We start from the raw sequence: 23,546 nt of genomic DNA, 5'->3' as shown, positions 1-23,546 counted from the left end.
GAGAAGAGAGGGAGAGAAAAAAGAGAAGGCAGAGGAAGGAAAGGATAGGGAAATTCCATTTTTTAAAAAATACATTCTCTAATCTTTTTCAAACAGTAGACCATGAACTACAATCCAGAAAGCAGTTTGTTATAGAAATAACAAGTAAGACCTAACAAGAAAGAAGAGAGGGGAAAATTACTGAAACACACTATCTATGATTGCTATTAGGCATTACATACAGCATAGAGCACACAGACAGGGGAGATTTAAAGAACAAGTTCAATATTTTATAAATACAAATTGCCAGAGATTCCAGCCCAAAGGAACAGATTACTAGATTAAGAAGTGGGAGACAAGTTCCGAGACCTTTCTCGGGCTGCACTCCATGAACTAGTCATACCAGTTTCTGCAGGAATGCAGGAGTTATTGCAAAATGGTTCGGCTCTATAAACACATGGGCAAAGCTTAACTTTACATATAAAAGAAAAAGTGTTTCAAGGTACTTAGAAAATCCCCCATTTTAAAATATTTATTTCTTCACTTTTTCTTCTCTTACCAGAAAGGAGGAATCCCCCCAGCTCACCTGTATCAAATCCCACACTTGGCACTATGTCCACAGTTCCGTGGAAGGCTCCGGCCCACGCTGAGGTAGCAGTGGTGACTGTCGTCGGGTCTGTCTTTGTGATGTCACACTGAGGAGCAGGAATCCTGGCTGCACGCACTGAAGGCATCAGCAGGGGCCCGTAGGAGGAATCCAGGGCAGATGCAGCAGAAGGGTGAGGGTGGTGGTGGTGGTGGTGGTGTCGGTGGTGCATGTGAGCGTGGGGGTGGTGGTGTCGCAGGTACACATCATGCATGTGGCTGTAGGACGGGCTCACCTGAGATGCCAAAGGGTAGTGCCAGGACTCAGACACGGGAGGGGGAGGGGCTGGGCCAGTCTGGTGCAGGCCGTGTCCTGGCCAGGGACTAGGGTCGGCTGCTGTAAAGGTGCCAGGGGGTGCAGTGACCTGAAAGTCGGGATGAACTCCCCCCAAACAGGGTGCAGGTGGGGGCTGGTAAGAGCTGGTCCAAAAGGAAGTCGGGAAACTATTCCTCTGACTTGAGAGAGCTGTGCTGTCTGAGAAGACAGAAAAATAAATTATTTACGTAAGATTCAGTTCTGGGACAGACTTGCCGCTACACGTTCAATATTTTACATCACGCTAATCAGAATGCACTTCACACACAGAGGGGAGCCAAGACTAGTGAAGCCTCCGCGCGCTCATGCCAAGTCAACACGCAGGGTTCAAGGCGCTGACTGAGTCCCCCCGCCCAACCCGAGTTTGTTTGCCTTATGCAGTTACAGTCCACACTGAGTTGTGAAATGAAGAGCTCCATTTCCTCCTGAGTGTCCTGCCGTCATCAAGTCCGAGCAAAGGTAACAGGTCCCTACCTTGCAGGTAAAGAAAGCTTATGCCATAGACTGTGGTCCAGGTAGGTTCAAAATGATGGTGTTTACTAACTTCTTTTAGACACAAAAATTGTCAGACTAAACATTTTAATGCTGAAAAGAACAAATGGAAGTAAGGTTGCATTTAATTATGCTCACCAACACTAATTTTCTATCAGAAAATTAGGATGGGCTCAAATCAGTATTCTAAGCTGATTATTTCTTTAGAGGTCTGGGAGTCTCTGGACTGAGAATAATAATAGTTAATATTTAATTATAGTGACCAAATGCCCAACAGTAGGCCAGGGGCTTTTCATGGATGATCTAATGGATCCTCACTTCCATTAAGTGACTACCTAACTCTGTGAAGTAGTTGTTGCTTTTTTTTTTATTGCTATTGTTATTCCCATTTTAGCCATGTGGAAATCTAGGCAGGGAAGCAGCACAAGACTTCACAGCTGGTAAGGAGGAGAGATTCAAAGACAGGTAGTCTGCCACCTTGAGGGCCAGCATTCTCCACAGCTGTGCCACAAGAGGGCACAGTTGTACTCTAACCTCGACCTTGGACTTTGTTTGGTTAAAGTTCTGTGGAAATCAACAGATTCAAATAGTAGTAAAGGGTTTGAGAAGGTGTTTGGAAAGAGGAAATTATATCAAAGAATAGCACTTGGAGATAAATTAGAAAGAGGAATAACCCTCCTCATCTCTGTTTAAATTCAATTTCTCCACTCAATCCTTATATTTATAGTTGACCTACTCAGTACCAAACATAGGGAGGGCACAGATGATCAGATGGATGTCACTTTTCATCACAATCTGATGGGGGACAGATACGTAACTCGACATGTGCAATGTGACGTGGTAGGTGCTCTCCTGAGGGGATGGGCGTAGAGAAGGTTCACAAGCAGACTAAGAAAGTTATAGCTAAATTGAAAGGGAGAGTAAGGTTAGCCTTGTTTAGAAGTAGTGAAGAGTGTTCTCGGCAAATGAAAAATTATGTGATAAAAAGGCCAAAAATCACACACACATACACTTACACACAAAGTAGCATTTGAAGGAATAAAAAAGAGTTCTGTTGGCAAAAGGTGGGAAAAATTCAGAATAGGGTCCTAGAAGGACACAGGTGGCTATGGCCTTGCCAATAGGGTTCTGAATATGAGTGCTGTCCTGAGAAGCTCTCAGTGAGCCTTGAAAGGTTGTAATCTAGAGACTGATGAGTCAGATCCGTTCAGGAAGATCGATCCTGCCAGCAACAGCCTGCGGCTGTGGTGTGGTGTGACTGAGCGATTCAGCGAGCACTGAGTGAGCAGAGAGGAGCTGGTGCCCAACCCCTGCCCTGTATCATTTTATGGCCCTAAATGGATCTGTTGACTTCTCCGTGGCTCAGTTTCTTCCACTAAAATATGAGCCACTTAAATGAAAATTCCAAAAACCTTCTATCTCCATACTTCTACCACCCAGTAGAGTGGCCTATAAATTATTCTATCTATAGATAAAGATAAGATTGCTTTAGGACATTAGTCACACTTGTATAGTAAGATGATATTTTTATACTGGCTTACACACACATACACACAATCTCGCTAGACCTTTCAATTGAACAAAGGAGATTCTAAGAAGTACTCTGAAATAAAAGTATTCAGAAGTTTGACAGATCATATTCTCTTTTCATAAATTTCCAGGAGAGTTTATTTGTTTATTTGTTTATTTGTTTTATCTTCAGGGAAAGCTTGTATAATGTGAATCAACCATCACATATGTAACTTGACTAACATAATGAGGATACTGCTGTGGGGTTCAAACTTTCCCTTCTCTAGCTTCCCCAGGGGCTGCAGCGCCTAGCACTGCCAGTTTTCCCGTTCTCTCCCGGAAAACCCAGAGCTGTCACTCCTACTATGGACAGACAGCTCTTCGTGTCTCACATTCAAATCCCTCCCCCACAGAACCTCCGTGGATCTCAAAACCTTGGAAAAATCTAAGAAATGATTATCTTCAAATGGCAAAGGATGGAAGTGGAAATTGTTATTCAAGTCTTCAAACAGTCCTGGAAAACTTTTCATTGAATGGATTTGTTTTGTTACAATATCAATCCATCAGAAAATAGTGCTTCAAATCAGACTTGCTGGCACTGGAGCAAATGTGTTTTATTTAGGAAAAGTCTTTCTGTGACATATGAAAAAGGGCTGCTAATGGCAAGGAAGAAAATTATGTGAGCTGTGAGAAGAAAATTCAATTTGCCTTAAATGATGGCTATTACAGAATACTTCCGTCACACCCACCGTAGAAGCTGTCAAAGTGCGAAGTCATACAAACTTTCGACATACAAACTCCATGTATGTCAAGGCCCATACATGGAGTTTACAGAGGCTCCTTGCATGATGTGGCACAGCATGGCCACCACCAACCTGTGACTTTGCTCTCACAGATCCAGTCTTTGGTACCAAATACTTCACTCTGCTCCTAACTTTCATTTCCTGGTGGGACCAGAATCCCATCATCAAAACTGTTGAACCCTACCCACAGGTGTGTGCCAGAAATACTGAGCTCCCCTCACTGAAATCTACCATTAAAATATCAAAAGTACAGAGAGTGTATGCCATTTTTTGGATGCTTTCCTGTTACTTCTTTTCATTTAAATGTACTTGGGCCAATTTTATTTTATAGATGCTTAAGCATTTTGGATATGCGTGTACAAATGTGAATAATGTACAAATTCCTTACTAAAATTATGTCCTAATTATGAAGTATTGTATTGTGATTAGTGAACACATTATCGTTGAAAGTGGCACTCTGCTTAAATATGCACTTCATAAAGTCTGAACAAAGCTTTAAAATGTCCCAGGGAAAAGTAAAATTACAAGCAACGTAGCATTTTCCCTGTTGGTTTGTCTCCTGAGGTCAATGTAGATTGTGCAGAGATCTATACAGCCCTTTAAAAAACCACGTTGCATTTTACAAGTAAATGAAATGGTATAGAATAGACAATATACTTATGGAAAAGTCTAAACTTCAAAACCACTATTTGGTAACTTGATTATTAAGAAAATATACTGATACAAAGAAACAGATGATATGATAAGTACACTGGGAATCAGTGTACTTATTTCATATGTATGTAAATTTTTTTCATTACATGACTCTTTGCTTAAGAGAACTTAATCACAGCCACATTTGTTGGAAGAAAAAGCACATGAGGAACTGTGCACAAACTATTTCCATGCAATATTACTTTTCAGGTTAGTGGGGGCACTTCAGAAATGGACAGCATTAACACCCTGTGGTGACTGAGGGGTCAGTGTTGCCGGATGGTTGGGGAATGTGAACACTGACAGTCTGACATGTACAAAAAATCCCTACTTTGACCTACTTTGCATTTAGGACTAAAAATGTTGTACACACACAACTATTCCTAAACAACAACAAAATGTCAAAATCGATACATGTCCAATACAACCCACCCAAAGCATATCCAGTAATTTCACTGTGATTATACCAGAAATACCTTAGAGATATAGGAGAGTGGATCTTTCAATTCATAGTAGTTGGGATACTTTTTATGTGAACTCTAAATGTGTCTGAAAAGGGCAAATAATATAAGCAAGAGAAAATTCAATGTTTATTTTTTTAAATTATATATTAATTAATTTTGAGAAACTACATTAAATAGGAAAATGGGGTAATAAAATAATATAGAACCACTCTATTTTTAAAATATGTAGAAAACAGTCTTTGAATAGGTATTGATTCAAAACATCAATGTTAAAAGATAATATTTACCTTTATATTAATTGCAGTGGAAAAGTTTGCTATTGCATTTATAACCTAAAGGATCCACACTGTAATTTAATTCCCACTTTCTTGTTTGGTTCCCAAGAAAATAAATTATTGGGTCAAAGCTGAAAGGATATATGTTCCAATATGTTCTGTCACTTAGGAATTCAGCACTACCATCATGTCCAAAGATTGCCCTCTAGTAATTTTGTTCTAGAGTCTTTCAACTGAGCCTCGTGACTCAAAAATGAGAGACTCCAGGCACACTCCTTGATATGGTCATTCAGACCTCACTCTTCTGCGTGCCTGTTCTAAGCTTCCCAGCAGTTATGGTCTCAGCACTGCCCCCTGGAGCAGTAGGTCAGCTATCTCATTGCCAGTCTCTACCAGCTCTAAAAGGTAGACCTCCTTCCCTTTTACCTTCTGCTGTTTTAGGTTAGTACTCATTTCGAGAGGTCTTTCCTACCAGAACTAGTTTTTCCAAGCACACATTACTAGGTCAATAAGCAACAATAACTTTGCCACTACAATAAGAAAAGAAATAGTAAGTTTACTATTCCACATGTTTTTTAAGTCAGTGATATATACACACATACCACTTTCTGTATAGTACTGGGACACTGAGGTTAATGCCTGGACATATTTGGAGCTGATGTTTCTGTTTGGATGGGGATAAGAGGACATCCAGATTCATTAGGTTCTGGGCACTGAGATCAATATGTAGACATATTTGGAGCTCGTGTTTCTATTTGGATGGGGATAAGGGAACAATCAGATTCATTAAGTTCTCTTAACTGAGAAGCCCTATTTAATCCCTGCTAAAATGTACAGTGGAATAAGAGGGAATTGACGTTGATACTGTGCCAAAGTACAAATATTTCTTGTCAATTGTTTGTCTAACAGCTGCAAAACGCCTAAAGAGGACTTTACTCACACCGTCAAGACACACACTCCAAGTATGACCATTATTCCATTATTAGCTGACACTCTATTCTTGTCTAAAGATTTACTGTGTAAATATATTCTGCACTCAACCATAACTCAGTTTTAAATTCCTCTGTAGCACTGTAGCACTTGTGTAGCACTGTAAAAATTTCATGCCATAAATTAGAGCTTTTAATTTAATACAGCTGGTCAGCAGCTCCTGCATAAAGTCTTACCACCATGGCCATCAACACTGTCAATAGCCTGAAGTACCTACTAGGTCCAAGACACTGTGTTTTTGCCAGAAATCCAAACTTCCAAAAAGCAATGTTTCTATACAAAGACCCCAGGTTGGTGCTCTGTGTGCAAAATGAGTAGAGACTTACTTAAGAAAGAAACAAAAGGCATCTGACCGTCATTTAGCACCTTGCATCAATCCCTATACCAAATTCTTCATATACATTGTTAAAAAATCTTTATTATATCCCTAAGAAGGGGGTCTCAATAAACACATATTATTTTTTTAAAAGTCATTCATGACCACATTTTTTAAATTTATTTATCTTTTAGAGGGGAAGGGAAGGAGAGAAGTATCAATGTATGCCTCTCGTGGGTCCCCTGCTGGGAACTGGCCTGCAACCCAGGCATGTGCCCTGACTGGGAATCAAACGGCGATCATCTGGTTCGCAGGCCCGCACTCAATCCACTGAGCTAGACCAGCCAGGGCTCAATAAACACATATTATATACCTGAAGTTATGCCCAGAGAGATTTTTAAGTAATTAATCCCAAATCACGTTGCAATCAGACAGTAATAAAGCCCAAGCATGAACCCAAAACAATCCAAAGACTGCATTCTCCAAACCTGCATTGCTTTGGCCATTTATATAAAACTCCTAAAAATTCTCTTTGCTAGACATGGGAATCTCAGTCATATCCAACTTATGTATATTTATCTAAAACTGACTGATTCACAACTAAAAACAACTATAGCAAAGTTCTATTCATAAATGGAAAGTATATAATACATTTGAAATCACAGAACTTTACTTTTTTTACAAATAAAAAAAGCTGTACTCAATGAGTTCATACAACTTATTGCTAATAAGTTTTCCAACGAAGACTTTTTTGTTTTCTAACCTGGGGTACATAGAATGAACTTGGTTTATCTAAGTCAGTCATTTAATCATTCAATTCATACTTATTCCAGATTTTCCATATAGAAATGCATTATCCCAAGTATTAGGAAATGTAATTAATGGGAGATAGAGGATGGAAATAGAAGAGCTTACTGTGTTTGCCTGGGTTACTCTAATAAACTAAACTGACATGAAAATTTCTAAAAATTCTTGTTCCTACTTATCATTCTTCATGTCATTCCACACATGTCAGCATTTTTACTTTGCATGAAACATCCTAAACTCAGTCTCCAGTCAGGGTCTTGCACTGGCTATTCCCTCTGCCTCAAATAATCTTCCCCTAGATACTCACAGAGGAGTACTTTTTCCTTCAGGTCTATGTTCAAATGTAATAGTCCCAGAGAGACTGCTTATCATTACCCTAAAAAAGTGGTATCTTGCATTTCATGACCTATCTATTACCTGTCTCTTCCACTAAAAAGGCTCATGAGTGTAGAGCCTTTGACTCTCTTGTCCACTGTTGCGTTCCCACTACCTAGAACATAGTAAGACCTTACTATGTGCTGTGCAAGTCAAAGAGTAAGAGCGGAGATAGATTTGAAGGCCAAATTTAGGATAATGCCAAAAAAATGTAATAATAGTCACTAAAACATTACCATTATCTACCCTCTCTATACCAAAATTTGGTATCTGTCCAAAGGTCTTCTCTATTCAGTCACCCATATTGTAGGGAAAAGAGTGAACTGTAAAGTTTTTGCATATATACAACACCTCACTTAAAACTTTTCTGGTTATGATGCTACAGACAAATCACTCTCACATTTCACTGTAATTCCGGGCTCTTGTTCCTATGTTCCAGGCTAAATGATTCCTAGTGTTCCCTAGGCCAGCATTCTAAAAGAAGCAGGTACTGTATTTATTACCTTCCTGGCATGAATTATCCTGGTAGGATTTATTATTGATATCCCAAAATATTAGAGTCAAGTAACTCACTGAAATTTTCTTTTTTTACCCTCTACAAGTTATTAAATGTATTCAACGGGTGCTATCAAATAGGATATTGGTTGATTACATAATATCTTAGGTTTCCAAGGATTAAATTCTCAGTGCTGTGGGAAGTCTGTAATATGTACTAATCAAATAAGCAGCCATGATTCCCAGTTCACCTGTCAAGGTTTCAGTGACCTGAGTTTGTATTCCACCTTCCCTTTTCAGTCATTGCTTATCTTGGTGTTCTTCATATTTACTAAGAAGATGGAAAGAAGGAAGGGAGGGAGGGAGGGAGGGAGGGGGGGGAGGAAAAGCATCATATCTACAGAACAGGCCCAGAAATTCCACATGGCCAGGACCTCTCCCATAATGGAGCAGAACCATTCCTCTGATGCTGAAAGGCGACTGACCACCCATCACCTCTCACCCGCCCCCTATTGCGTAGTCTACCACAGGTGACCAGCCTTTCCTCATCACAAGATCACCTGGAGCACTTGTGAAAGTGTAATTCCCAGAACCTTCCTTAGAGACTCTGATTCAGTAGGTCTGAGTTAGGTGGCCTGCAATCTGTGTTGTTAACAGCACAAAATAAATAATTATCAAAGTTGAGCCCTTATCTGAATCACTGGGAGGGCTGGTTAGAACACAGATGACTCTACCCCTGAGTTTCTGGTTCAGTAGGCCTAAGGTGCGACCCAAGAATCTGCATTTCTAATAAGCACCTGTGTGATGCCAATGCTCCTACTCCTGCAAACCACACTTCAAGATCCACTTTACTACATGCTTTGAATAACCTCGTAAATTCAGGGGCAGGGGAAGCCCATAACACATTTCTTTAAAACTGTCATTGGAATGATATATTATATTTTTCTCCAACCTGGCAAACACCCCATTGAAGATGTCAACCAACAATCTGCAGTGAAGTAGTAATCAGATACAAATACATCTCTGTGACCTCTACCTAAAGGGAAATAAAGAAGAGGGTGCCCCACCTGCTGTTTTACTTCACCGAGTAAACTAAAAAGAATAGTCTAAACCATGTAGATAGACTCAGTAATATCTGGACTGTATACAACAAAGAGTTAATACCACAACAAAGCAGGACAGAGAAAGTTATTAAGAGAACACAGAACGCTTTCACAGTTTGTATTCGTGGGTCAGGCTCAGATCTCTGCTATGTCACCACGTAGCACCTAGTGGAATGAGCAAGAGCTAATTTTTAAAAGCCGATCCAGACACGCCTCTTATTTAGACATCCAAATTGGGCCATCGGGGCTTAAGGAATGGTGCCTCGCAGCTAGATCCTGCCACTATAAACCCCGGCCGGTTGCATCACTACTTTCCATGAGGAATTTAAGGGGTGTGACTGCATCTTTTCCAACCCTGCATTCCACATGTGACAAAACTGATCCAGCTGTTTGTCTGAAAGAAATTCCTTGCTGTCCTTAAAAATTAAAAAGCAAGTGGATATCCGTCTTCAGGGGCAAGTCTCCAGCTGGAACCTGGTACAGGCGGTTGCAAAACAGAGACAGGGCCCTGGAGAGCATCTGCTTCTAAATTCTTACCTCTCCATAGGGGGGTTAGCCCCATCTTGCTTTTTGAAATGGCAGATTCTGGATGGAGGGTGCTGGCTTGGCCCAAAGCTCTTGAGAAGTGTTCATCCACTACTGACCCAATGTCTCCCTGGAAATAAGTGAAAAGGACACAGCGAGAGTTAAGGTACTCCATCTCGGCAGGCTGGTCTTTCTCCTCCTCCTCCTCCTCATCCTCCTCCTCCTCCTCCTCTTGTTTGCTGGGAAGGGTGACTTCCAGAGAGTCCTGCATCTTGCTGTATACCGCTAACTTCTTCTGGGATGGAATAAACAAAACACAGTATCACAGACAGTTTGTAAAAAAGCATGAACTAGTTAACATTTCAATTTTAAAAAATCTAAATATTAACATATGTTCTCAAATTGATTCTTCTTCATCTGTTTTACTCCATCTTTCCCCTCCCCAAATCAGTTTTCTCTTTCCCACCCTTAGAAAAAGATCTATCTCAAATTTAGGAAAAAAAATAAACTCCTTTATCAGAGTGTATATTTTCAGAGTATGAAAGTTTTTTGTTACTCTAAGTATACCAAAACAAGGATAACTTTAATGAAAATGTGACAGATTTCTTTCTATTTTCCATCTCCCATTTATTTATTTCAAATATTTAATGCACAACAACATTATAGTATGGAACAGAGAGAAATGGGGGATAGGAGGCCTAATTGTCTCGGGGTGGGGTGGAGAAGAAGAGAGCTTTTCATAAATAAAATAANAATCAGTTTTCTCATTCCCACCCTTAGAAAAAGATCTATCTCAAATTTAGGAAAAAAAATATACTCCTTTATCAGAGTGTATATTTTCAGAGTATGAAAGTTTTTTGTTACTCTAGGTATACCAAAACAAGGATAACTTTAATGAAAATGTGACAGATTTCTTTCTATTTTCCATCTCCCATTTATTTATTTCAAATATTTAATGCACAACAACATTATAGTATGGAACAGAGAGAAATGGGGGATAGGAGGCCTAATTGTCTCGGGGTGGGGTGAAGAAGAAGAGAGCTTTTCATAAATAAAATAAAATAAAAACAAAAAATGTAACATCTTCTAAAAGGATCTGGCAGATGTGCCCAACTCATTTCTCAAAAATCAAACAATAGCGACAAAATAAGTCTGTGTGAAGATTCATTTTGCATGGAACATATTTTTCAGATGTTTCACATACCACCATTATCACAGAAGAGAAAAAAGGTATTGTTGTAGCTTAAAGAAAATAGTACAAGATTCTAGCAATGGCTGGTGTGGCTTTCAATTAAAATGAGAAAGTCTGATGATTTTAAAATATTTTAAAACATACATATTGTTATAGTGATAATAATAGTTCATATATTATGCCAGTGCTTATAAAACTTTATATTTACTAATTACCAACTTAGCGCTTACAATTCTATGATAGAACATGGTTATTGTTACTATCCACATTCTAATTGAAGACACTAAGGCACGGAAAAGTGGAATGATGTGTCAAAGCTCACAGAGCATGTAAGTGGTGCAGCCAGAATGTGTAATAAAAATATGCAGGTGTGCCCATGTGTGTGCATGTATGTGATGGAGGGGAGCAGAGGTGGGTCTCTACTGCGGGAATAAAAATTGCCAAAATGTTACATTTTATATTGTTTCTCTGCCTGGTAAGTTTTTAGTTGCTATATTTTTATTTTCCTTTTTCAGTATTTCCAAACATTTTTAATTTAATAGATATCACTTTTATTGTCAACAATTTCAATGGGAAATAGATGTAAAAAGGTAATGCTAAAGATTATAAAATTCATCATCCTAATGACAAAATGAGCTTTCTATTGTCTGTAATGCTGATCCTTTGTCATGTCATATTTTTAATTTCAGAAAAAAATGCACACTGGAAAGTGAATGTGAGTTGAAAAAATCATTCTAGAATACACAGTAAGTACATAATTTTGCTATCAAAATGCTATCGAAACACAATCCAGACTCTTCTGTTTCTAGGTAATTACGAGGTAGGAAATCTATAGCCAGAAATTTTGAAAGTATCATTCAATAAGCTAAACCCTTTCTCCTAGCAATGAGTATGTTCTTCTTGGGTGAGATAAGTCCTGAAATGTTCAGGTATATTGTGAGCTGTGGTTATTATTTAGGGGCTGCTAGTTATAAACATGTGCGTTGACTTTTTTATTTGAAGTATGTGTCAATATAATTATCACTTGTTGATAAATATTTAATCCATTCCTTGTAAGTGTACATGTCCTGTTGATGAATAGGTGATTGTAATGCTGAGTAGTTATATTTCTTACAATCTTTTTTGCACAGATTTGAACATGTTCATATTAAACTTCAATAGTCAAAACACCACAGTAACCTATGTTATGTACAAAATTAGGGGATTGATCTAAATGACCTCTAAAGTTACTCCTAGTAAATTCCCTTATAAAATTAAATGAATGTTATGATTTATTAGTTAAATCACAATACTGTTTCTCTAGGCACATGCATATTCACTTGAAGTCATACAGTATGTAGCTTACATTCACACTCTCCACCAAACACTCTGGCGTATTAGAAAGACACACTGCTTTCATCTGGGAAAGAAATTAAAAGCAATCTACAGAGTAGATTCACTGTCCACAAGAGTTCATTTTTGCCTATGAAATTGACTTAATTTTTTCTGTTAATGTCCAGCCAAACATCAGTTTGCGAGAATCATGTATTGCAGCTATTGTTTCATTTGTTTCATATTAACATTTATTCTTTAGAGTAAGTCCTTGCTGTGTTAATTGTCCAAAGAAAGACAACATTCTATTTTATCACAATTGGCAATCAATTTTTAGATTAAATAAAATTAATTAAAGTTTTATATATGGAAAATGTGTACACTGCAAATCCTGGTATAGAGGTAGCATAATATTATGACCTATACCAATAATAAAGTATTTTAATTTTTAATTAATGGTGGTTGCATTTAATCTACAGATTTTCTATCTATTTAAGATTACAAAATTTTCTAGATGTGACATAATTTTTGTTATTCTTTTTAAACAATTGTTGAATGGCTGAGTACAAACAAATTAATCTAAAAATGACATACTTTTCAATATAAAATGGGGGAAAGTTGAGCAAAATATTTATTGTATCATAATACCCTCTTTACTTTTTAAAAATTATTCTTTTTTAATGGATGTATTGATTCCCCATACTCTTTATATTTTATGTGTATGTTTTATGCCTGTATATGCACATATGCACTTATGTAAATACATACTAATATTATTTTTATATGCAAACACTTGTTTGCATATCCAAAAATATCTGTATTGACTCCTTTAAGTAAAAATTTTTGGAAATATTAAAACATATACTTTCTCTTGCAACTCTTAAGGCAGGTCTACTAATTAAGTAAATTTTCTTAGAGACTATCAAACAAATAAAATGAATAGGGAGCCTGTGATATATTTACCAATAGGCAGGAAAAAAGGCATGTCTATCATTCATTCCTTCTTGTAATTTTTTTAGATAAAATTGAGTCAATTTTCACAAATTACAGTGGACCAATTTAAATATTTACATTTACAACACATACGCACACCATACACACAAATTTATAGCCTCACCATTAATATCAGTGTTTAAAGAGAGAATTCTAAAGTATCCAAATGGCTTGAGAGCTAAGTAAAATGTAATCTGCACATTTTTCAAAAATCAAATGTGAGCATGAAAAAAACAAAACACAGGATTTAAACAGCCATTAATTCATATGCTGACATTGAAAACATCCTAATATTCTTCTCCGCAGACTCAAGCCTCAGCTACTTTCTGTGACCTGTGGTTTGATGACTGTAAATCAATTCTTTGCCTTTTTAAAACTATGTTACTCATCTGTGCTTTTCTGTATTTCTTTGGTGTTTGCTCTCTGGAATAAAACATCCCTAGTGTTACTCACTTTCTTCAGAAAAATATAGAAAATTTCAAATGCCGAGAATAAATCTCAGATCATTAAAGCCTAGATACCCCAAATCAGCACTGACAGGCAGTCTAGTTCATATTTTCTCAAAACATACGGTCACTTTCTAAAAAAACTAAATGTCTCAGAAATGTGCATACTTTTCTTATGAGACCCTAAAGACCTGTTAACAAAAATAAAGAAGCCATTCAAAGAGGCTTCAAAAACTACAAGTTGGTTTACTTAATGCACATTAACTGGCTCATCCCTATGTCAGAGTAATAATGATTATTATCCAGGTAAAAGGACACTCCAGTTAAGAGAAAGAATGAATGAGTTAATAGCCACTAAGTTAAAACCAACTCAGGAAGAGGTTAAAGGAGCAGTGTGAAGGAGGCGGCCTAGACAGCGCAAACTGTACCCACCACCTCGTAGCCTGCCGTCAGGAGCAACAGAAACAAACTCGCACAGGAATGTGCAGGGGAAAGGGTTTGTCTGACAAGAGAAAGACTTCCATGTCAGGAGCCAAATACCACTAACTCCCCAAGGCTTAAGCCTACAAAATGCCAAATGATTACTGTGCATATGTGGAAACTTTTTTCCTAAGGAAACAAAAGTATTTTAATGAATCATTGGATATTTGAAAACAGTTCTTTGCGTTTTTTTCTCTCTCTCTCTTTACTGGCTGTCTTCTCTAAGTGCAATATTTTTTTTTAATTTTCAAAACATGCTTGAAGTCTATAAGAGTCGCCTATAATTCTAGCCAGGAGTAACAGTTCCAAAACTGTAAAGTCCACAAAAGCAGCACATTGCTCTTTGATCATATTTTTCTGAATTTATTTGAATAATAGATTTTTAAATACGTCTCAGAGAGACTTGAAATTTTCATCTTTAACCATTTGGAAGAGAAGGAATCAGGTTATGGGAGGGTGGGTCAAGAGAAGGAGAATATGCCACAAATTTTTAATATATTTTTGATTAATTCTTTCTCATATGCATTTTGTCCGAATAATTATTCCCATCTTACATATGCAAAAACTGACTTAATTTGCTAGGTTCATCTAACTAGTAAGTGGCAGATATGGAATTAGAACCTATTTTGTGTGACTACAAAGCATGTACCAAGAAAACAGACTGAAAGAAATGAGTCTCTATATGATATTTATTCTAACTGAAGAGATAAACAGACACCCAGAGTCGGCATGGCATTGCAAGCTCACTAAGGAAAGCCTAAAGTTATCAATAGCATTAAAAAATTAGTAAACATATATCAGAAGTATGACTATTAAGAAAGGCAAAGTACCTGTATATCTCAATGAAACTGAACTCCTGTAGCTAAAAATGTATTGTCCCCCTGACAAGTCAGTCAGGTACATAGGGGAACTGCTGACCATTTTTCTGGAAATCTTACTTTGGGAGAGTGAGCAGAGCCAGTTTGTGAGGCACAGTCATACCTTGAGATACTGTTTGTTTGCTTTTTTTTTCATTTGTTTTGTTCTTAACATTGGCAGGGTCAAACAAAAAATAATATTAACACGATCGTCTACTTTTTCCCACACTTGCCTCTCAATGATCCTGGTCATTATCAAAAATCAAACCCATCTCCTCCAAGAATGAAAATTTTCCAGTTTTGAGGATGTTCAAGAAAATTATGCCAGATACTTAGAATTTCAAAATTTTCATTCCCACAATGTTTTAAACAATGATCATAAAATAAGGATAAGTGCTCTCTCTCAAACCAGCAACTAGGGAATGAAACAATAGTTCCAATGTATATATTTCTTGTGTGCTTATATAAGCCTATTACAAGACTTAGGGCATGATTGCATTTTTTAAAAAATGTATCTGTTATTCATTGAATCATCAACTAATTCCTATTTTGTGTCAGTAATTGTACATGGACTTGGAGACACAAAGAAGGAAGTCACAGCCTGTTTCTAAAGTTGTAGTTGGGAACACATTATAAGGGCGATAGAAAAATGAAGGACGTTTTGTGGTTTATCCATATAGTAATCGTGTTATTTCTCCAAGTAGCTAATATTCAAAAATTTAAAAATAACAAAAGTAAGAAGGTAACATTAGGTAAGTTACTCTTTCTTTGTTTCAAAGGAAACATATATGGGAAGGGACCACAATAGGAAGGACTGGAATGAGAGAAAGGATTTAACCCAAACTAGTCCATGAATCTGAGTAACCTTCTGGCCCCCGGCTTCCTCTTCTGAAAATGAGAAATTTTGACTTAATTATATCAGAGGCCTGGTCCAATTCTATATCCTAATAAGCAGCATGCTGGAGCTCTAGAAAAATTCACACTTAATTTTGTTTCTTCCATTGGCTGCCTCATCTGATTTTGCTGGGTACTAGCCAAAAAAATCCTACAGACCATTGAAGACTAATTCATTTTCAGACACGGTCATCTAGCCCAATTCCTATGAATTAGTCTCGGTACTTCTTTTATCTGCCTTCACAGTAACAAGAAAGAATGCATCCTTTGAGTCCCCCCACTAAATCCCACATGGACAAATGTTTTGGCATATGAAAATAATACACTTAAGAGCAAAAGACACCTGTTTACTTAATGACTTTAAGTCATTCTCTTTTTTTGTATACTAAAGTACCAGATAAGTGAAAAATAGTTCAGTTACCCCAGCTCAGACCACACGTGTAAATTGCTGGCATAAATCTGGTATCCACAGAAATATCTATAAATATCTATAAATATGGCATTTATGACTTGTTTGTAACAGCAGATGTTTGGGTCTAATGGTTCAAGGCCTTCTTAGGGTCTTCCTAAATGAATAGTTAAAACAGAAAACCAGCTGCTTAATGATATGCTTTTTGAAAGATTCAGGGCACAGTTTTGCCCCAAATTATTTCCCTCACTTATCTCTGCCAGAGACTAATATTCAAATATTAGAGAGCTTTTGTTTCTGTCTTTTTAAGGTAATTTTTACTATTAATTTTCAGCCATAACTTATATATATATATCACTCTGCACCAATTTCAGATGTACAGCAAAGTGTCCAGAAGACTGTGCACTCTACTGAGTGGTACCCCCGCTGCTCCAAGCACCCACCCGGCCCCAAAGCCAGTTATCCCAACAGTACTGACTGTATTTTCCACATCTCTGTGGCTGTTCTGCACCTACTAATTTGTACTGCCAAATCCCTTCCCTCTTTCATTCAGCCCCCAGCTCCTCTTCTCCTCCCATAATTCTCTGTATCTTTGAGTCTGTTTCTATTTTGCTTCTTTAGTTCATCAGATACATATAAGTGAAATCACATAGTATTTGTTTTTCTCTGACCGGCTTTCACTTAGCATGATATTCTCTAGGTCCATCCATGCTGTTGCAAAAAATAAGATTCCCTTACTTTTTACAGTTGAGTATTATTCCATTATGTAAATGTACCACAGCTTTTTTACCAACTCATCTCCTGATGGCCACTTGGGTGTTTCCCAACCTTGGCTATTGTAAATAACTCTGCAATAAACATAGGGGTGCTTATACTCTTTCAAATTAGTGTTTTGCATTTCTCCAGATATATTCCCAGAAATGGAATCACTGAGTCATAAGACAATGTTTTTCTGGAAATAATACCTTAAGTTGTTACCTATTACTAGATGTACTGCTCTGGAATTTTTTCAAAGCTAAGTGGAAACAGGACTTATGGGCATAATGGGATCCAGGTTAAGCATCAAAATTTTAGAACAACATTTATCTAACTCACAAATTTGCTTTAGGATCTTCCCTGAGCATTCTGAACTTAATATTTTCAGTCTCAATGAAAATTCTCTTTGCAGAGAAAGATGTAAGACAGACAGACAGACAGACAGACACACACACACACACATACACACACACACACTGCCTAACAAAGTCAGCTCAATATATGTTCTATAACAGACCCAAGAGTCAGTGCATGGTATGGTTCTACCTTCTGAACACTCTCATTTCCTTTGGTATGGGACATGTCCCTGCCACCCCCAACTTTATATGTGAGACTTAATAAGTGCTAGGTGAAGTAGGCGTTCCTTGAGTTTCTCCAAAATACCTTTCACCTAAATTTCCAAATAGTGTTACCTTGTGCTGGCATTTGGTTTCCTGGTGAACATATCCTCACTACCCATGATTTTATAGATCTTAAGCCTGTCTTTACTGTCATTATTGTAATCTCCACTTTAGCTGACTGCCAGACACAACAGCTCAGTTTAGTTGTTTAAAGTCAAATTTCTTCCCTAGCTTTGAATTTTCTGGTTGGAAAGTTATTGGGAGTATAAAATTGCGGGGCGCTTGAAGCTCCTAAGTCTCTGCAGTTAAGTTAATTTGTGTAGTGTGGAATTATAGGGGCTGGTCTTTCTCAAAGAAGGCATGTATGAATTCTTATAAACCCACTTAAGTCCTTGTTTACGCTTGCAAGAAACTTAGATACTCCACCTTAAATAAGTTGACTGTGCCTTGAAGCTACCTAAGATATAATTGTATTCCTTCCTCCTAATGAATCTAAACTTATGTTGGAATAGCAATGACATATGAGGCACTTCCAGCTGACTGTTAATACCACTTCCTGCATGCTATTTTAAATAAATAAATGGATAGCAACATGGATAGCAAAAGTCATTAGCATAATACAAATGCTTGCAAAAGGACTTTGGAATGCCTACACTAAAAAAGTACACTACCAAGGACTTGGAAAGAATTTCAAGCTCCAAGGCCAAAAAAATCTACTGCATATTAATCTTCTTTATCAGAGAGTTGATTTGGAGCACAAAAGACAAGAATAAGCTTATTGTGCAAGAGGAAAAAAATAAAAATTTTGAGAGACTGCATGGTATGGCGGAAGGATGCTACGTTGCAGAACAGTGAATTTGACGATTCTAATTTTGTCACCAATTAGCTATGAGAAATTTAGTCAGGCATCTCAGTCCTATGAATATCCATATTCCCTTTTATAAAAGGAGGACTTGAAGCATGTTTTTACAGTCTTTTTTCCCCTGACAAATGGAATCCCAGAGAGATTTTATGACCAAACCAAGGTGGCAAAGTGCAGAGAAAGAGTTTGAAAAAAACTCCTTACAAATGTGTAACTGGGAGTTTGCCTCCCAAGGGTGCTTAATCCTTTCAAGCGAAAGTGTGGGTGCAGCAACCGTCACTCTTGAAGACAAGAGAGTCAATGTGTTCTAACTTATATGAAGCCCAAAGTATGGTTGTTCGGCATCTCTATGCCCAATTAGAAAACTAGCAATTGTTCTCTACTTTCACTACCCCATCTATAAACCATACAAGCTTTAAGCATATTTCTGATGTTAACACTATAAATATAGGGAGCAGGGCAGGGTTAGAGGACAGGCTGTCTACATTTAAGATGAGAGATCCACTGGGTATGAAGAAAATCTATGATTTCATATCATCTCCCTCAATTTTTCCTGACATATATTTTGAAGTTGTCTTCTTGGTTTCTACTGTCACTGTTAGAACACAAGTGTACTTCTCTCTACACACATTCTGCAGTGTCATCATTCCTTTGGAGCATATGCTGAGAGACTGAGTCAAGAGTTCTCTTGAGATGCCAGGGATGTATCATGGCTATAAAAGGATGGTAGTAGGTACAGGGACCAGGGTCTTTAGCATCCCTCCACAAATCCTGACTTTGTAGAGCACGATGTAAGATTTATGCACATCCATGCAATTTCTAGCAATTAACATCAGGTCCTAAAAATGTACTTTTTGGACATGCTTACATAGTACTTTGATTCATTTCACCTACCCTCTGCCTAACACATTGCAGTGTAGCCTGATTTCTATGCAATTAGCCATGGCTTGAAGATACCAACCTATTACCCACCTACAATGTATAAGTTCAATTTAAAAAGGAGCTTATGTTTGTGCTGTTAGGAAAAAGTGGAAAGGACACATGCCTAGAGTATGAAGTTTGATTGTTTCAGAAAGAATTTTCAGCTATACGATCATGCACCAAGAGGAAACATATAGCTATGTTTAAAATCCATTATAATGAAACACTTAAAAATATATACCAATTTACAAAGACTTCAAAGCAATACAGATTTGAAGAAAAAATCAGTTCAAAGATACACTACTACAATTGAATACAGAAATAACATAAAACTTGAATGCGCTATTTCCTAACATTTTATAAATGACCATTAAACTTTCTTTATAACTATCATTTTTTTCCCTGCTTCTTTTCTTTCTGGCTCCTCAACAAATTAATTTGCAAATTCAGTAGAAGCTGTAGCTCTTATTTTTGTCTCCTAGGCAAGATGCTATTAGAGGTCACTTCCCATGTACGGAGAAAATAATCTTCATGGATAATAATGATAAAACCTTATGGAATGCAAAAACAACCAAAATATGTATTCTCAGATGACTACTTTAGGGCCAAGTCAATATTAGTCCCACTTCACCCACGCACCGCACAGTCTAAAAATGCTGTCAGCCTGATAAGAATTTCCTGATTCATTTTTTTCCAACAGAAAATATAGGTCATCAAAATAAACTCCTGACAGTAAAAGAACAGTAGTTATAATACCAAGCCTCTTTTCAATCTGTTAGCCAGTTATAGGCAAATAGTTTCTTTAACTGATTAAAAAATTAATCTCAAATAAGCCATTTTGATAAAACCCACATGAAAATTTCCAAGCATATCTCTCAACTAAGTTACTTAGGTCAACCCAGCCTCACATCTATTCACATGAGGTCTCCAGAATTTGAAAGAACAGTGGAAGCTGATTGCCATTTATGAATTGGTCAGTGCTGCTAAATCAGGTAACAAAGGCAGTTCCTTCTTCAATTTGTTGGTGGGCTCAGCAAAAGAAGGAAATTTGGCGACTGAGTCTCAGGGCTATCACAAAGGCTAAATAGAGGACTGGAGTTGTTTTTTACCAAAAACTAAATGTTATGACTTGTAATTTATAATTTTTCTGATATTGACTTTTATTTTCTACCTCAACAAATTATTACAAAACTAACCTCATCACAGGTTCATATTTTAAATAGATTTTTTTTACAACTCTACAAGAGAAAGCTTTATCCACCATGCCTACTAGTTCAAGTTATTTTTATGGGGAAAAAATACCTTCCTGAGTGTTTGGTAAAGTTTGAGTCTGTTGCAGGTCCACATTCCAGCTGATAATTGAAGGCCTTTACAGTCTCTGAGATGGAAGGAAGGAGGAAAGGGTGGTTCATCGGGACAGTGTGTTTACAAAACACGTAAACTGATTCCCATCACCTGTTTGCCTCACTTGCCTAAATTGCACTAAGTGATTTTCTCCATTATTTATATTGTGTATAACTAAAGCCAATGAAAAATAAACAGTATAACCAAAATGTTTGAATCTGTCACCCCTGACCACAAATTACAAAATGTCTTCCCATTCTCCTCCCCAAAAATAGTCTCTGAAAGGCTGAACCTGCTAAGAATTAAATAATAATGACAGCAAGAAAGTGGGGTTCCTTCCTCATTTGTCCTAGTTGGTCCTTGTCAACTTCACACTGCGTGGCAGATAAATCTGTGACATGTACCCTTTTTGAATCAGATAACCTTCACAGTCCCTAAATTCTAAACAGAAGTTATGATTTCCTTCCAAAGAATAGCACTACAAATCTAGCAAAGAGACAGAAGAAAAGAAAATAGAGAAATTAAAAGGCCAGATTAATTAAAGAGCCACGCCCTTACGATCAACACAAAACACATAGTTCTTAAGAAACTTTTAAAAATTCCACAAGTTCAATGGATTGTAGTTTTCTAACCATATCTAGTTCCCTGATAAGTGTCTTCATAACTTATGTTTTTCCTCACAGAGCCAACCCAGTCTAATTCTCGGGGCCTGAAGACCCTATTTTGGTATAACCTAGTGCCACACACTCACACGTGTTTTATGCAGTGCCGTCTAAGCCTCGATACACATCCTGTTGGTGTCCAGAGAAGAATGCCCAAGGGTACCTAGTGACAGATTCCCCAGACCCTTACTCTCTCTTCTGAAGGAACTATAGTATATCATCTCCCCGGTTCCCAAACCTCTTTTATCAACAGCATTCCCAGTCACTCTTGACATGGTGGAGAACCAGTGATCCAAGGTTGCCTCTTGGCTAGAAGGGGACACACAACACACTTCCAACAAACTGAACTATAATACCTTTCTGCTTTGGTGGAATTAAAGGTGAATGAGGCTGGGGAGAGGGTGAAGAGGGTAAAGGGGGTCAAATATATAGCGACAGAAGGAGGCTAGGCTTTGGGTGAACGAACACATCGTGCAATCCACAGATGATGTGTTACAGAATTGTACACCTGAAACATTTAATGTTAATAACCAATATTACCCGCCCTCAAATTTAATTTTGAAAAGTGACTGAGGAACTTGGGGATCAATCCCTGTCCCCTAAGTCACAGTCATAAGAAGACCCACTCAGACCCACTCAAGAAGTTCTAGTACCGTTCGCGAGACGTTACACTAAACCTATGCTTCACCATAAAAATCCCCAAAGGGCCATTTCCTGACTTCCTTATTTAGGTAGCCTCGACAGTGTCACATTTTCATGCCTCGAATCAAGAAAAAAAAAACCCTGACACACTCTACCTTTCCAAAGAAAACGAAACATTTGGTTTAAGGGAAGTTTACTCACATACTCCTAAGACAGATAGATGCCCTTGGTGAGCTCCAGAGAACTGAGCCCTAAGAGCTAGGGTGGCTGCTCAGAGCAGCCTCTGGGCTCCGGTGACAGCACTGAAAGAAGCCCCCAGCCGGCGATGCCTCACTTCGAGTCCCCACCCGTCCCCCCAGGGGCTCGTCCCTTCCCGAAGCCTCTCCTCCTCTCTTCGGAAGGCTCTCTGCTCCCGGGCGCTTCCGCAGCTCCCAGAGCATCCTCCGCGCCCAGGTCCCGGCCCCAAGTCGCCCGAGCCCCAGAGCGATACTCGCGGCGCCCCTGGCCCCCGCCCCCGCCCCCGGCAAACTGCCCGGTCGGTGACTCACCTGCTGGCCAGGTTGGGGCGCCGGGTGATAGTAGGCTGTGGGGCAGGTTGCAGCTGCCACAGGGTTGGGCAGATACTGGGGCGCTCCATACGGCTGGGGGTGATACATCACCTCCGCACAACTCATGGCAGCCGGGGCAGCGGCGGCCCCCGAGCTGCCGCCGCCGGTCTACGCGCTCGCGCGCCCCGCGCCGCCGCCGCCTCTGTCGCTGCTCCAGCTGCTACTGCGGCGAAGGCGGGTCCTCGGAGGCCGCGGGCTCCGCGCGGGGCGCGGGCTTGGGAGGGGTTGGCAATCAGCGGGAGCCCATGCGCGGGCACCTTCATCTTCAGCCCCTCCGGAGGCCCCCTGGTCCGCGCTCATCGAGCGGCGTGGGAACGCATCGGCCCGCCGCGCGGCGGGGGCATGACAGTGCCCGGTCCCGCGAGGGCAGCCGCAGAGGCAGCCCTGGCCCCGCTCGGGCGGCTCTGCTTTGCATCCACACAATGCACGCCCGGGGCCCGTCCTATCACCAGCGCTCCCGGCTGGGCGAGGACCGGGACGCAGGGGCAGAGGGAGGGGTCCGCGGGGGAGGCGGGGAGCGCTTGGCCTCCCCAGGCTCTGACGCGGAGAGCCGCGGAGTTCCTCCAACTCAGTCCGAGGCGGGCGGGTCACCCGGCAGGGGGACCTCGGCCCGGGCCGGCTGCGGATTGGAGCGAAGTTTGAAGCCCTCTCCGCCTCCCGGCCGTGGGACGCTGGTGGGAGGGGAATGGTATGCGAGAGGCTCCGCGCCCTCAGAGCTCCGCGGGTTTCCACTCAGTCCTGTCACCTGCCCGCCGGGCGACG

General features: G+C 39.3%; 1 protein-coding gene across 3 annotated transcripts in view; it reads right to left on the bottom strand.

Moving 5' to 3' along the window:
• The window catches only part of VGLL3 (vestigial like family member 3), a 49,104-nt gene extending 25,880 nt beyond the window's left edge, over positions 1–23,224 (bottom strand). The window contains exons 1-3 of one of the 3 annotated variants that reach the window (XM_037059018.1): positions 22,725–23,224; positions 9,800–10,079; positions 566–1,099 (exon numbers count right to left, since the gene is read on the bottom strand). In XM_037059018.1, coding sequence (XP_036914913.1) covers positions 566–1,099; positions 9,800–10,079; positions 22,725–22,850 — 940 coding nt within the window. In that variant the 5' untranslated portion in view covers positions 22,851–23,224. Of the gene's footprint in view, positions 1–565; positions 1,100–9,799; positions 10,083–22,724 lie in introns of all 3 variants that reach the window. The other 2 variants (XM_037059017.1, XM_037059020.1) reach the window with 2 other exon arrangements.
• Between the last annotated feature and the right edge of the window lie 322 nt (positions 23,225–23,546).

Source organism: Sturnira hondurensis, unplaced genomic scaffold (assembly GCF_014824575.4).
Source record: "Sturnira hondurensis isolate 20B ecotype Veracruz unplaced genomic scaffold, ASM1482457v3 Scaffold0010428, whole genome shotgun sequence".
Taxonomy (NCBI): domain Eukaryota; kingdom Metazoa; phylum Chordata; class Mammalia; order Chiroptera; family Phyllostomidae; genus Sturnira; species Sturnira hondurensis.
Note: the sequence above shows the minus strand (reverse complement) of the source record. Positions and strands in the feature narration are given on the sequence as shown.